The sequence below is a fragment of the Bicyclus anynana genome, chromosome 19 (genome assembly GCF_947172395.1).
Source record: "Bicyclus anynana chromosome 19, ilBicAnyn1.1, whole genome shotgun sequence".
Classification (NCBI taxonomy): domain Eukaryota; kingdom Metazoa; phylum Arthropoda; class Insecta; order Lepidoptera; family Nymphalidae; genus Bicyclus; species Bicyclus anynana.
In genome coordinates, this window is record NC_069101.1 from 10,223,099 (window position 1) to 10,237,239 (window position 14,141).

Genomic DNA, 14,141 nt, shown 5'->3' on the forward strand with positions numbered 1-14,141 from the left:
GAATTTGGGTCGGGTCTTATTTATTTTTCTATTCCCATTCGTATCCAACTTGATGAAAGTATTTGACGACCCCCGTGAGCAGTGGTATGCGCGGTGGATTTACAAGACGGAGGTCCTGGGTTCGATCCCCGGCTGGGCAGATTAAAATTTTCTTAATTTGTCTAGGTCTGGCTGGTGTAAGGGTTCGGCCGTGGCTAGTTACCACCCTACCGGCAAAGACGTACCGCAAAGCGATTTAGCGTTCCGGTACGATGCCGTGTAGAAACCGAAAGGGGTGTGGAAACCCAAAAATAAATCAAACAAATCCTTAAAGTAATCGGTATTGCGTGAGAAAACTAACATCAGGCGGGTCAATAAGGAAACTGGCTTCAATAAGCTCTTAGCGATCATTCTAACGAGACAATCTTTATAAACTGTTCCATAAATTTTATTGCGGATTAAACTGCCTTCTGGCAGAATGGTACAGAATAAAGTTATAGACGGAGAGCCCGTTTACCCCAGACCTTCGTCATTTTATAAAAGGTCAAAGTTTGTCAGCTCATGCTTCTAATAAGTAAGTACGGTAGCCAATAGAAAATATTACTCGGTACAAAATCACTCGAAACTTTGTTACATTAGAGCTTTTATATATACAAATACAATAGTTTTTGTTTTATTTGAAAATACCAAACAGTTATGATTTTACATACCGCTAACAGACGCGATATTGTACGTGACGTCATCGTACAACACTTGCCCGGCCCGTTCAGGCAATTTCGTATTTACGACGTAATGGACCTCATATTAATTTACTCTTTGACTAATGGCTAACCATTAGTTAAGCATTTATAAAATGACGAAGGTCTGGGGTTCACGGGCTCTTAGTCTATTTGTAATGAAACTATTATTGTAAGTCCCCGTGATTGTGTTATTGCGTAGATTGCCTTCGTAAAATGTTTGACGCAACACCTCTTTACCGACACACACTTTGTTACTAGTATTTATGCTTAGCTTATCTAGACCTATACCTATATTGTATTAGTCTTCTTCTTTTTCTGCTTATTCCTCTTCTTCTTTTTCTATATTATACAGAAATATTTGATCGTTCGTTTGCATTGCCTCTGAAACTACTTGACCGATATCAAAAATAATATCACCAATAGAAAGCTACATTGTCAGGCAGTAATATAGGCTAAATTTGGTTACCGTATTCTCACGGGGATGGGAGCTACGCGGGTAAAACCGCGGGTTTCTGATAACATGTATTCTCTCTTTCTGCTGTATATTGGCAGATGCCCCGGGGTTTCCCGTTAAAAAGAATTTTAAAAATCGGTTCAGTTTATACAAAGACTAGCTGACGCCGCGCGGTTTAACCCGCGTGGTTCGTGTTCCCGTAGGAATACGGGGATAATATATAAGCCTTTAGTATTCCTCGATAAATAGGCTATCTAATACTGAAAGAATTTTTCAAATCGAACCAGTAGTTCCTGAGATTAGCGCGTTCAACCATACAAACAAACTCTTCAGCTTTATAATATTAGTATAGATTACGCCCTACAACACCACAAACTTTACCTCATTATATATTAGTATATACTACTTTTGTTCACACGACTCACGTGTTATCTACACAAGAAATTTGTATATTATTTTGAACTGTAATACGCGCGTTTTGTATACCAAAACATCGCCAGACGATTTGATACTAAGGACAGTGTAAAAGTTAAAAGTCTCGAAACTTTAGTAGTTATCCGTATTCGCATGCAGACTGAGATATAGCAAATGTCTGTTGTATTTTGACTCCGTGAATTACCTTACCAAGTTGGTAAGTTCGAAATAAATTCTGCAAATGTGCTCATGATATCAGTCTGGGGGGAATGGGGATATCACGTTTTTGAGTGTTTGTTTCATGTTAGTATGTACTTTTACTTTTACTGCGTACCTACGAATTATTTTAGTTTTGTATGAGGGCTATTTAAAATGGTAAAGTACCCACTTAATTAAATTTTCTATTCTAAAGGGCTGTTTACGTTAATCCCATCGTTTTCTTTTCTGAGGGGCTAGTGGCAGTTTGATACTGATACTATCGCGTTAACGTAAACGCGAATTTCTAAGGAATTGAAACAGTGCCATCTAGTGACATTACTGCACAACTGTTTCAATTCCATATAAATTCGCGTTTACGTCAACGCGATAGTAATAGTATAAAAATATTGAAAACTCCCACTAGGCACTCAGTAGAAACAATTTTAATTTACCTTTACTGTAATGAATACCTGGGCCTAAAGCCATATATATGGTCGGTCATGTGGTCAATATAATAATATTATATGATTTTTTTATTCGCTTTTTAGTTTAGTGGGTACGTTTTTATGTTTTGAAGTCGATTGTATTTTTTTTATTAAAGTTTTATTATTATAAATATTTCCCATATCTTATAAATATGACAATATTCCCATTCTTCACCAACTAGTGGGAATGGTTCGCGTTCCCGTAAGAGTACGGGAACAATATATAGCCTTCCTCGATATCTAACACTGAAAGAATTTTTCAAATCGGACCTGTAGTTCCTGAGATTAGCGCGTTCAATCAAACCAACTCTTCAGCTTTATAATATTAGTATAGATTAATCAAATGTATTTTAGTTTTAATGACTTAATTAACATGTAATGTTGTGATCAGGAAGGCAACGCGGCAGGTGGTGGACGCGTGGCTGGTGTCGCACGCGACGCCGCAGAGCGCCGAACTTGCGTCCCCCTCCAGAGCTGGCTCGGGCTCGGGCGCCACTACGCCGGTCAGGTAATAACATACCATCATTCATCATTATCACTGTATCGGCCTATAGCCAAGCGTCTCTCTCTATACTAGAAAATGGATATGGAGCTTAAGAGCGCGCAGCGCGGCGGTACGATATGGATAAAATTCGAAGCGCAAACGAGACGCCGAATTATGACTTTCACGTGAGTGAAAAGCACGGAGCGATTGACGCGCGACGCAAATTTTATGACGTGAGTGAAAAGCACGAAGCATTTTTACCTAATTGCAAGTAAATTAAACAACATAACCAAAAACAAAATGGCCATGTTCAAGATATATACCTAATTTTCTATACAAAACAAAAATTTAAGAAAATAAGTTTGCTTTTCCTGAGATTGAAAGCAAAATGTGAGCAAAACATGTATTTTTCAAAAAAATAAACTATCGAGAAAAGTTTTACAAATTGTGTATTTTGTATAGTCATAACGAAGCTAACACTTGGGGAATAGTATTTATTAATGAAGATAATACTTAAATTAGCTAAACTTATTATAAAAATAAAATATAAGGAAATATAACTACAACTACAAAATTAAAATAAATTAAAATTAAAACTAATACCTAGAAATAATTATCGAAATTTGCCGCCCTTGGTAGGGTGCCCATCACGCAGGCAGCATTCCCGCGCTGAATTGCGATAGAAATTCTTTGCGCGAGAAAGCTGCCCGCCCGAGGGTCGCCTGTTGCCTCTCTGAGGCGTTTGCTGATCTAACACTTTGAAATATCATTTACCCAAATATCAGGCTCCTAACTTTTCCAGAATCTGAGATCCAGAACCATTTGTAACCACCAAATTACATATTGCACACTCTTAAACTTCGCTACAACGATTACATACGTTCGCTACAACGATACAGGTGCCGTTCTACCACATGACTGCTAAGTGCTAGGCATCGCAGAAATCTGCACCGCTACGTCGTCGATATTCCTCGGATGCGTACTAAGCGGTTTAATTCCTCTTTTTTTATACGCACTGCAAAGATGTGGAATGCTCTTCCAGCTTCCGTTTTCCCCACCACCTACAACACGGGTCAAGTCAAGAGTGAATAGGCATCTTCTAGGCAAGCGCGTTCCACCATCATCGCTTACCATCAAGCGTGATTGCAGCTAAGCGCTTGTTTATACAAAATAAAAAAAAAGGTGTGATTGTAGTCAAGGGCTAACTTCTAAAGAATAAAAAAAAACAACGGGTTGGTTGGCTTAGGGTGATAATGTTTGTAACGATCACTGTAATATGTTAATGATAACCGGAACCCAAAAAGGGAAATGTCCACCGGTCAATACAACGTCGGCCCGGGAACCCAGGTATACCCCCGTAAAAGTATGTGGAGATGATAATATATTTTTTTTATACTCTATAAGTTAGCCCTTGACTGCAATCTCACTGTTACAATTGATGATGCGATCTAAGATGGCAGCGGGCTAAGTTGTTAGGAGTAGGATGATATCCACACTCCTTTCGGTTAAATAAGGTTAAATCTGGTTAAATAATTGGCTTAAATAAAGTATATTTCTTGAAGTAAAGACATTTTTTTATCACTCTTCTTGCTTATAAATTACGCTGGTGTATCAAACCGGAGAAGTTATATTCGAAGCTAAGTATATATTTTTTGTATTAGTTTTTTTGTTACTAACAAGAAAACAAACAAACGAACCGAGCATAAGTCTTCAAAAAAGGTCTTAAAACTCAGGCTGTATGATCAACAATCTTTGCTTGTCCCCGTTGTGGACAAATTAAAAATGAATTGAAAATGTCGTGAAACAATAAAGATTTGTATTTATATTTGTATTGTAAATTATAAATTATAATACTGTATGACTTTTTCAAAAGAGCAACTGCTGAGTTTCTTGCCGGTATCTTCTCAGCAGAACCTGCCTTCCGAACCGGTGCTAGAAACTTTACAAATAGTCAACTGACGTGTCAAGTGCTTGTAAACTGAGCCTACTTGAAATAAATGACTTTTGATTTTGATTTTTTTTGATTTTGTATGTCATAGCTTAGGGTCAAATTCGTACATGAACACGATCGCTGCGGTACGAGGTCAATTGACCTCGTACACCTGGCGTCTTCAAGAGTTACGAGGTCGATGAACCTCGTACCACACTACAAAGTCTTAGAATGAGGTCAAATGACCTCGTACCGCATCAGAGGAAAGTAGTAGTGTTCAGGTAGGTCATTACCGGTGGCGATCCTAAACAAGAACTTTAAATTAGTTCCAATAATCACGCACTATGTATTTTAATGAAGTGGCGAACTATTACGAAATTACACATCTTGCTCCTTTATAGGAGAACCTAGCCAAAAGGAATTAAGTTAGTAATTGGCTATTACAGGCAATCATAACTTCGTAAAGGCCTTTTAGTTTGAACCGTGGAATAATTGACTTTAGGTGCCTTGAAATGTGAATCTTGACATGAATTGGGGATAGTTTAATTAAATGTTTAAATAAGTTTTGCATATAAAATTGTAAACTTTAAAGCATTCAACCTTAATAATACAAATTCCGCGCTTATTGTGTTCTTTACTAACGGCAACTTCTTTGTTTCTACAAGTAGGTATTTACTTATCAAGAATTGGTCTTTGTAGTTGACCATTGTCAACTTACACAAGCGCGACATTTATCATTGACGCCTGCAACTTCATCCACGTGAAACTCGTTATAAACTTTCAACTACCCCTACCCTACCCTACCCAACACTACCCTACCCTACCACACTACCCTACCCCTACCCTACCCTACCACACTACCCTACCCCCACACTACCCTACCCTACCACACTACCCTACCACACTACCCTACTCTACCACACTACCCTACCCTACCACACTACCCTACCTTACCCCTACCCTACCACACTACCCTACCTTACCCCTACCCTACCCTACCCCTACTTTACCACACTACCCTACCCCTACTTTACCACACTACCCTACCCCTACCCTACCTTACCCTACCCCTACCCTACTCTACCCTACCCCTATCCCTACGCTACCTTACTCCAAAGCCTAAACATTTGGTTTGGATAGGTGATAGGATAGGTTCTTGAGTTATAAAATTACATTGAGTTATGAAATGGCATTGATTTTTATATATTTTAACTATGTAGTTACATAAATTACTTTAAACACAAATAGCTACGGACTTGCGAAGATGGTAAGATTTTATGTTTTACAGGGTCCCTCATTATTAATTCTTGTCGTTCATAAGGCGCATAACAATGTAGCAGCATATTACTGGAGCGTTAGTAATCCCCCTCTAACTCGGCGTGCCTCCATCAATCTTCTGTCAGCCCCATTATACGTTCTTTTCGAAATATCGACTCATAATAACTGGAAACGTTGCTACATTCTATCATTTTTAACCTCCGACGCAAGGGGGGTGTTGAGTTTAATTTGTGTTTGTATGTGGTGTAAAGCCAGCCACACACAGTCAAGTATGACGTCAAGTCTGAATGGTTGACAGCATGTTGGGGTAAATAACAGTGGGGGTTGTCAATTTTGGGCGTTGGAAATAGACCCTCATTTAACTTCATACTATATTTGAACGCTATTTTGACCGTTAATAAAACTCTCGTGCGAATGAGGGCAATCTCTGAAATGGATGGACGACGGTATTTGTAATGGACACCTGACATTAGGAGAATTTTCTTAAGATTTTCTTCTCATTTCATATTGACGATGAAGATCAAATCCGAATAAATTATTTCATCATTTCATCATTATGACATGAAATGATGACACAAAGGAGATGGTCCAAAATTCAGGATCAGTCATTGTACCTACCCTAGCGGAAATAAAAGACGATATTTTTTTATGTATTTTTGATTATACAAATCTACGAATTTACTTTAATTCTTTCGAAATAATATTCATTAACTTCCAAGAAATGCAACGTTATTAAGGGTAATAATGGCGGATAGATGACGATTTCAATGCAGTAATCGATTTGACGTTTGCTGTCAATTGTCATGTCAGAGTTTCTCTATGGGCGCCATCTTGATATAACTCAAAAACTTGGGTTTTTATTTTATTTCTTTCTTTTTATTTAGTTAGATTTATTCACTTTAATAAACTTTAATAAAATCCTTGTATTTTTTAAATTTTAATGATACGGGGTAAAAGAGTGGATCAGAAATGGACCATCTCCTTTACGTACAGAAATGCTTAGGTATTAACCTTATTTATACTTTAGAATCTCAAGAGATTGAGAGTTACGACAACCATAACAGTAACAACTAAAGTCATTATTTGTAAGATATAAAAAATGCATTTTAAAAGTTTGAATTTGATACTTTAAAGAAATGCGTCTGTGGAGACGGAAACTAGATTTTCCCAGACAGACATTTTGGCGTCGCACCGGTCCACTGGAGTTAAGTAAGAAATAAGTTTTCCAAGTTTCAAATAAAAAACCCCTTGGCACTTCTTCAGACTGTCTTTTAAGGTGCAAACACTGTCCAAGTATAATTGTACCATTGTTCGGATTAACTCGGTTCTCGCCAAAGAAATTGGGACACAGATCTCTTGCAGTGGAAAATTTATTCATGATTTTAAATCAAATCTATTCTATTGTAACTGAGTAAAATGTTAATTAAGTGTTTTTCAGATAGCATGGGTTCGGTGACAGTTGCCTTATGATGTTCATAATACGTACTGTAGTATTTGTCAACAGCCTAGACTGTCAATAGATGAGTCTCTAAATACAAGCCTCGGACAAGAGGGGGGTTAGTTGCACTTTGGTGCTACAGCAGTACGTACCACGAGGTACTAAGAAGATACAGTGTTCAACCAACTGGATGTGATAACCCGAGTGATCAACCGATCACCCAGAGAGTGTGTGCAAACATTACACGTACTATTATCGTGAATCGCGGCAAACTTTCAATAGTGAAACGAACTGTCACCGTTCCCATCCTGTCTGAAAAACACTATAGTAGGTAAATAAGTTAATAATAAATTAAATAAATGAAACGACTCTTTATACCAGAATACGTCACGGTATTTGAAAAACCACATGACGTAGGGGAGAGTGGGTAACAATGGATCACTTTTATTTTCATGTAGTGCAGTTTTATCATTGATTCTTTGACAGATATCATTGATTTAAATTGAATATCATCATTATTAACCCGTATTCGGCTTACTACTGTTATCGCCGTGTTGCGACGTACGGACGGCTTTAGTGTGCTCGTGGCGTTCGAGCCGTCCACATCTCTTGTTGTGTAATTCTTTATAGATTACTTGGGATAGGCGGGGAGAGTGACTTGAGTGGAAAAGGGGAGTGTTTGTTAACATTCAAAGGATCCTTTAACCCTACACACAACGGTCACAAGTGCGTGACTTCATTCAAGGTCATTCACTATGTGAAATGACGTCATCAATTAGTGAATGACAGGGTGTCGCTGAATGCAGTTGGCTTGATACCGTAGTGTTTGGAAGTCCTTACAAAATTCGTAAAAGGCCCTATTAAAAGCCTATTTCCTGCAGTAGACGTCTATTGGCTGATGATGATGTGTCATCGTCATCATCATTTTAAGAGTTTTCGTAAATAAAATAAAAAATATAGCGTCTCATCAAGATGTAGCTTACGTACACGGAAAATCATCTTGATAGTAATCAATTGTAATAATGTTCTACGGATCCTGTGCTATGCATCCTAGCATCGATCGTAGATCGTTAGATGGGCCTCAAAGAGTTGCAGAATTGTCATTGGTTTCGCACATTGAGTACGTCATCACTCGTAACACATTTCTCTTTATTCATGTTGTGGTTTGTGTTTTTACACTTCCAAAATTAACACGAAGGCATATTAAGGGATTAAAACAAAAAAAAAATGTTGTTGTAAATGTTTTTTTAAGTCCACGTCCACAGCATGCGCTTGTTACGTACTAAGATAAGATGTGCGTGCACGTCTTTGGGTAATGATATAAAATTGTTCGCTCTTTTGTATGGAGTGGTTCATCCAACCAACGCCCAACGATTTATATCAAAATTTATTTAAATATTCGTATAAATCGTATCAAAATGCGATGAAGAACTAATAGTCGAAGCAGAAGCAAAAAGTGATAATGTTTTACTATTCAGCGATTATAGATAGTATATTGATATTTCAACTTATAGATTAAATTTTATAGACGCAATACACAAAAAGAAGATGCTGTGACTATCTCATAAATATGCTTAAGAACAAGTTGATGACTGCATTGATTGCTCGCAGCTTATAGTTATATCTAATTTATATAATAACTACTTGGTACTGGAGTGCTGCGTATCCCTAAGCGATCTAAATTGCACATAATGGAACACGTATTATGCATATTAAGTATGTAATTATTTTTAAAAGCTATGCAATAAAGATAATGATAAGACATGTGTATAAACATTTTGAACTTTAAAACAAGTTTGGAATCTTGTACGGTAGTGGCAAAGAATGCTTTACGTTCTGTGGTTGAAGATGCCTACGGTAAAACGTAGCCTACCAATATGGAAATTGTATCTATATTTTAGACGAGCGGACGAGGAAATCAATGTAATCTTTCAAGACCTATTTCACCACTTTAAAGTTTGAATTTTAAAAACTTTTGAATCCCATTATATTTCGTATTTTTTTTAAGATTTATGGACAAATTTTTAAAACTGTAACTCTAAAAATGAAGGACTTTCCATAGAAACTTTCAACCCCTATTTCACCCGCTTCTTATTTAATTTTCACAATTAAATGTATCCTTTAACCTTCTCCGTATTATGGTCTTAATCCGTGCCAAGTTTCATTTGAATTCATTCAATAGTTTCAGTGTAATGCCCGAATAAAAATAAAAAACACGGACAGACAGACAAAAAATCGAAAAAAGATATTTTAAGCTTCAGTATCGATTATATAACCGATTATATATTATATAATCGGTTATATATATCAGTATCGATTATATATCCCCCAACAAAAATTTCCAAAATAGCTTCAATGTACAAAATGTACAGAATTTGACCTGTTACAGTTTTATTATAAGTTCAAGATGGCGCTAGTAATACGTTATGCCACGGTAATGTTTGGTGTTACAAATGGTATAAGTAAAATCTCAAATTGCGAATAGAAATAGAATTTGACCGGTTTTATTATAAGTATAGATTAGACATAGATTGGAATCTAACGTAGAGTTAAAAATTCGTTTAATGCGATGCGACGCCAGGCATGGTAAACCAATAGATTATACAGGCTGCTCGGGAGTACTTTCCATAACTTCAAAGTTCAAAGTGTTGACGAGCCGAACTGCTTAACTAATATTTTTTAACTAAAAAATAAATAACTTTTATGTTTTCATACAAAGTAATTCAAGTAACTCCGACTATTCATGTAACACACGCCTTTGTTTATCCTTGCATCCTTGCATTTTAAAATACGTGAAACTTGGCTACGTCATCTATACTAATATTATAAAGCTAAAGAGTTTGTTTGTTTAATTGAACGCGCTAATCTCAGGAACTACTTGTCCGATTTAAACGATTCTTTCAGTGTTAGATAGCCCATTTATCTAGGAAGGCTATAGACTATATTATCCCTGTATTCCTACGGGAACGGGATCCACGCGGGTGAAACCGCGCGGCGTCAGCTAGTAACGAATAGGTAATAAGGATGCATTTAAGGGACACATTTTAAGATCTATTTACAAAAGAAATATATTTTTTCCTGAAAATATTAATTTGTTCCTTGAACATCTTTAATTAATTTTCGGTAAAGAATATAACCTCAGAATTATGGGAACTACTCCCGAGCACCCTGTATATATTGCATAGCTGTCAGTTGTGTTATCTCTCCATTAAATATATTGCGTCCACGGACATGATAATTAATTGCGGAATTGTCAATTTAAATTAATGCATTATTTGGCAATTTAGTTAATTTATATTAGCGGGATTATTCGATGCGGAATTAATCCAAATGTTGTAATTAAAGTTAATAACGAAAAGTAGGGATTTGTGCCTTAACAAAGTGCTGTAGACCATATAAATTATGAAAATTTGACTAAAACAAAAAGCCTATTTTAATATATTCTGTTATGGAGTTATTTGAACTATGTAGTAGAACATAGGATACTTTTTATCCCCGAAAAATCCATAGTATCCGCTTAATTTGTGATAAAAACATAGAGATTAATAGTGTATGTATGCCACGTATGGTATACGTACGCTAGTAAGGTATTGGGCTTTCGATGCGGATAATCACGGATCCGAATAAATGAGGTCCGGAAAACCGGATCTCTATCGCTGCTAGAGTAGGTATATTACGATCATCATCATCATCATCAGCCGATAGACGACCGCAGCTGAACATAAGCGAAACTTATTTTTTTTTTTTCTTTACAAGTTAGCCCTTGACTACAATCTCACCTGATGGTAAGTGATGATGCAGTCTCAGATGGAAGCGGGCTAACTTGTTAGGTGAGGATGCAAATCCACACCCCTTTCGGTTTCTACGCGGCATCGTACCGGAACGCTAAATAGCTTGGCGGTACGTCTTTGCCGGTAGGGTGGTAACTAGCCACGGCCGAAGCCTCCCACCAGCCAGACCTGGACAAATTAAGAAAATCTCAATCTGCCCAGCCGGGGATCGAACCCAGGACCTCCGTCTTGTAAATCCACCGCGCATACCACTGCGCCACGGTCAAAATAAACTAATTAAACTTATAGTTTATTTAGAGCTTTTATACAAAATTAAATTGTTTTTAACATATAATTACTAGCGGCTCCCGTGACTTCGTCCGCCCTTAGACCTTTTTAATACGGCCCTCTCGCAAAGTACATTCATAGCGGATGTCCGCTAACTATAAACTACCTCCCTGGCAAATTTCAACTTTGTACGTCTAGTTGTTTTCGATGAGTGACCTTTCGCTTTTACACATATAATTAAGATAAAGATTGTTATAGTATATAGCCACCTAAATCCGATTGGTTTTCTGACAGGAAGATCTCTGCGCACGAGTTCGAGCGCGGAGGACTGCTCAAGCCGCTGGTGACGACGGTCGACGGCACGCCCACCTTCCTCGGCGACCAGCCGCCGCACGCCGCGCCGTCGCGCCCGCAGCGACGCTCGCGCCACGAGCTGCGACAGCTCGACGAGAAGGAGCTAATATTTGAATTAGTGAGTCCACTTCTTTATATAGTCAACTACATCAAGTACAAAGATCTCGGTGGCTCCTCAAGCCGCTGGTGACGACGGTCGACGGCACGCCCACCTTCGTCGGAGAGCAGCCGCTCCCGCAACGACGCTCGTGCCACGAGCTGCGATAAGATGGAGCTTCTATTTGAATTTGTGAATCAACTTCTGCATTCTTCTTCTTCGTAGCTACACTCTTGACAGAGTGGTCATCGTCGTAATTTAGAAGTGGTGGCAATGCTTACGATCCGTCGCCATTCCGCCCGTAGTAAATCTCTCCTAGCACAGTTGTGGTACAAACCACGGAGAGCGGTTTTCACTTGGTCAGTCTAGCGCATTGGTGACCTGGCACGCGCTTTTGTACTTCTGCATATTCTGCATACAGTCTACTAAATCAAGTACAAAGATACCGGCGGGCTCCTGCAGCCGTTGGTGCGACGACAGTCAGCACGCCCTAAAATGTCCTTTACGTTCTGACGACATAATAACTGACAAGGCTTTTTACCGCCCTTACCGCCCAACGAATTTGGGGCAAGCAATATTTATAACCAAATATTTTGTAGAAAAACAACTTTGTCATTAAGTTTTCAGGCCAATAAAAAACGAAAAACTCTGAAATAGGTTTACAGTCACTACAACGGACAACCAGGGAATATCCAACGCTAAGACTAAGCAACAAATTGCCACGCCACGCGACGCCTACACTCGCACCAACATAACAAATAGCCCGTCTTACACAAAAAATAAGTGTCGACTCGTTACGAAGTAATTCAGAGGCTCTCAATCATATCTTTCCGGATAATAATTCAAAGAGAGCTATCGAATTTAGGAAGGTCTACCCCCCGATCATTTGTCTAATCTACCGTAGCAATATATCCACGTCTTGATTGATAAACGGACTATTCGAACGTGACCACAACAGCATCCCATCGAGTTTCACGCTCAACGAAATATGAACCCTAAGGACCAAGGGCTAAGGTTCAAAATTACACAATAGTTTACTGTATATTTTTTCCACCTTATCACTTAATTAAGCTTTTAAGTCCTTTAACACACCGCCCCTTGCTTACGTCCCATAAATTTTCAGTGTAATCCATCGCACCATAGCATTCTATTCTATTTTTTAACCCCCGTCGCAAAAAGAGGGGTGTTATATGTTTGACATGTCTGTCTGTCTGTATGTCTGTCAGTCTGTCTGTGGCACCATGTTTTTTGTATTAAAGGTGACTTGCGGTCGAGTGTTCTCAGACATATTTGATAAAAATCGGTTGAGCCATTTAAAAGTTGTGGGGTTGAAAGTGGGGAAGAACAACCGAATGTCTGCCAATATACTCGAGAGGGGTCTTAAATGAAAGCGCACTGAAAGAAAATGTTGACGACTTGATCGAGAGTGTAATTATTAATAATTATATGACATTCGGGGGTTATTCAAAAATTTCAATTTTATGTTATTTATCTATCTATACGATAATAAACTAGACAGTGTCCTTCTATAAGAAGTTATCACTTAAAAAAAAACATACGATCGATATATCATTATCTATAACCACTATAGGCGTGTCTTTGAGAATATTAATGAATATTTCTCTATAATATCTCGACGAAACCCTGTTCACATATTAGGACACCGTACAGCAATTAGTCTAACGGCCGAGCATCAAACCGTAGACCTCTAGAATATGTTAGAGCTACATAGGGAAACAAATATCTTAATATTCCATGGATTCACTGTGGCTGTGGAGGGTCCTACTAAAGCAGCTTTGAATATCCGTTCTATTAATAGAATTTGAATTTTCATCGAAAATTTATTAAATAATTTTCATATTGTACACGGAAAACTAATCAGGAATTCTTGTAAATGATTCAAAACAAACCTCGAGTGTTTTGTATTTTTCCACGACGCGAAAATTATGCAGACTAAAATAAAAAAAGCCATAAAAACGTCCAAAATGCAGTAGGTAAAAATACTGTTCGCATTAGTATTATAATACAAAACGTGTTTTTGACTGAGAAATATTTTCAAAAATTGCTTCTATAGACTAAGAGTCAATGACAGAGTTTCTACATTTTATAAAATCTGTAAGTATGTCATTTCATGCAACCATAGGTAAGTAGTTGCAAATTATTATGGAGTTTAGACCATGGTTACTTTAGAAGCTAGCATGTTTCTAGGATTTAAACCCTCAATCGTCTAAA

The 14,141-nt window shown here is 37.7% G+C and overlaps 1 protein-coding gene across 7 annotated transcripts in view; it reads left to right on the top strand.

The window, feature by feature from the left end:
• Positions 1-14,141, top strand: part of LOC112046526 (dual 3',5'-cyclic-AMP and -GMP phosphodiesterase 11) — a 317,311-nt gene that overhangs the window by 196,415 nt on the left and 106,755 nt on the right. For all 7 annotated transcript variants that reach the window (XM_052887477.1, XM_052887478.1, XM_052887479.1 and 4 more), the window contains 2 exons: positions 2,662-2,778; positions 11,753-11,930. In XM_052887477.1, the coding sequence (XP_052743437.1) occupies positions 2,662-2,778; positions 11,753-11,930 (295 nt within the window). The remainder of the gene's footprint in view (positions 1-2,661; positions 2,779-11,752; positions 11,931-14,141) is intronic.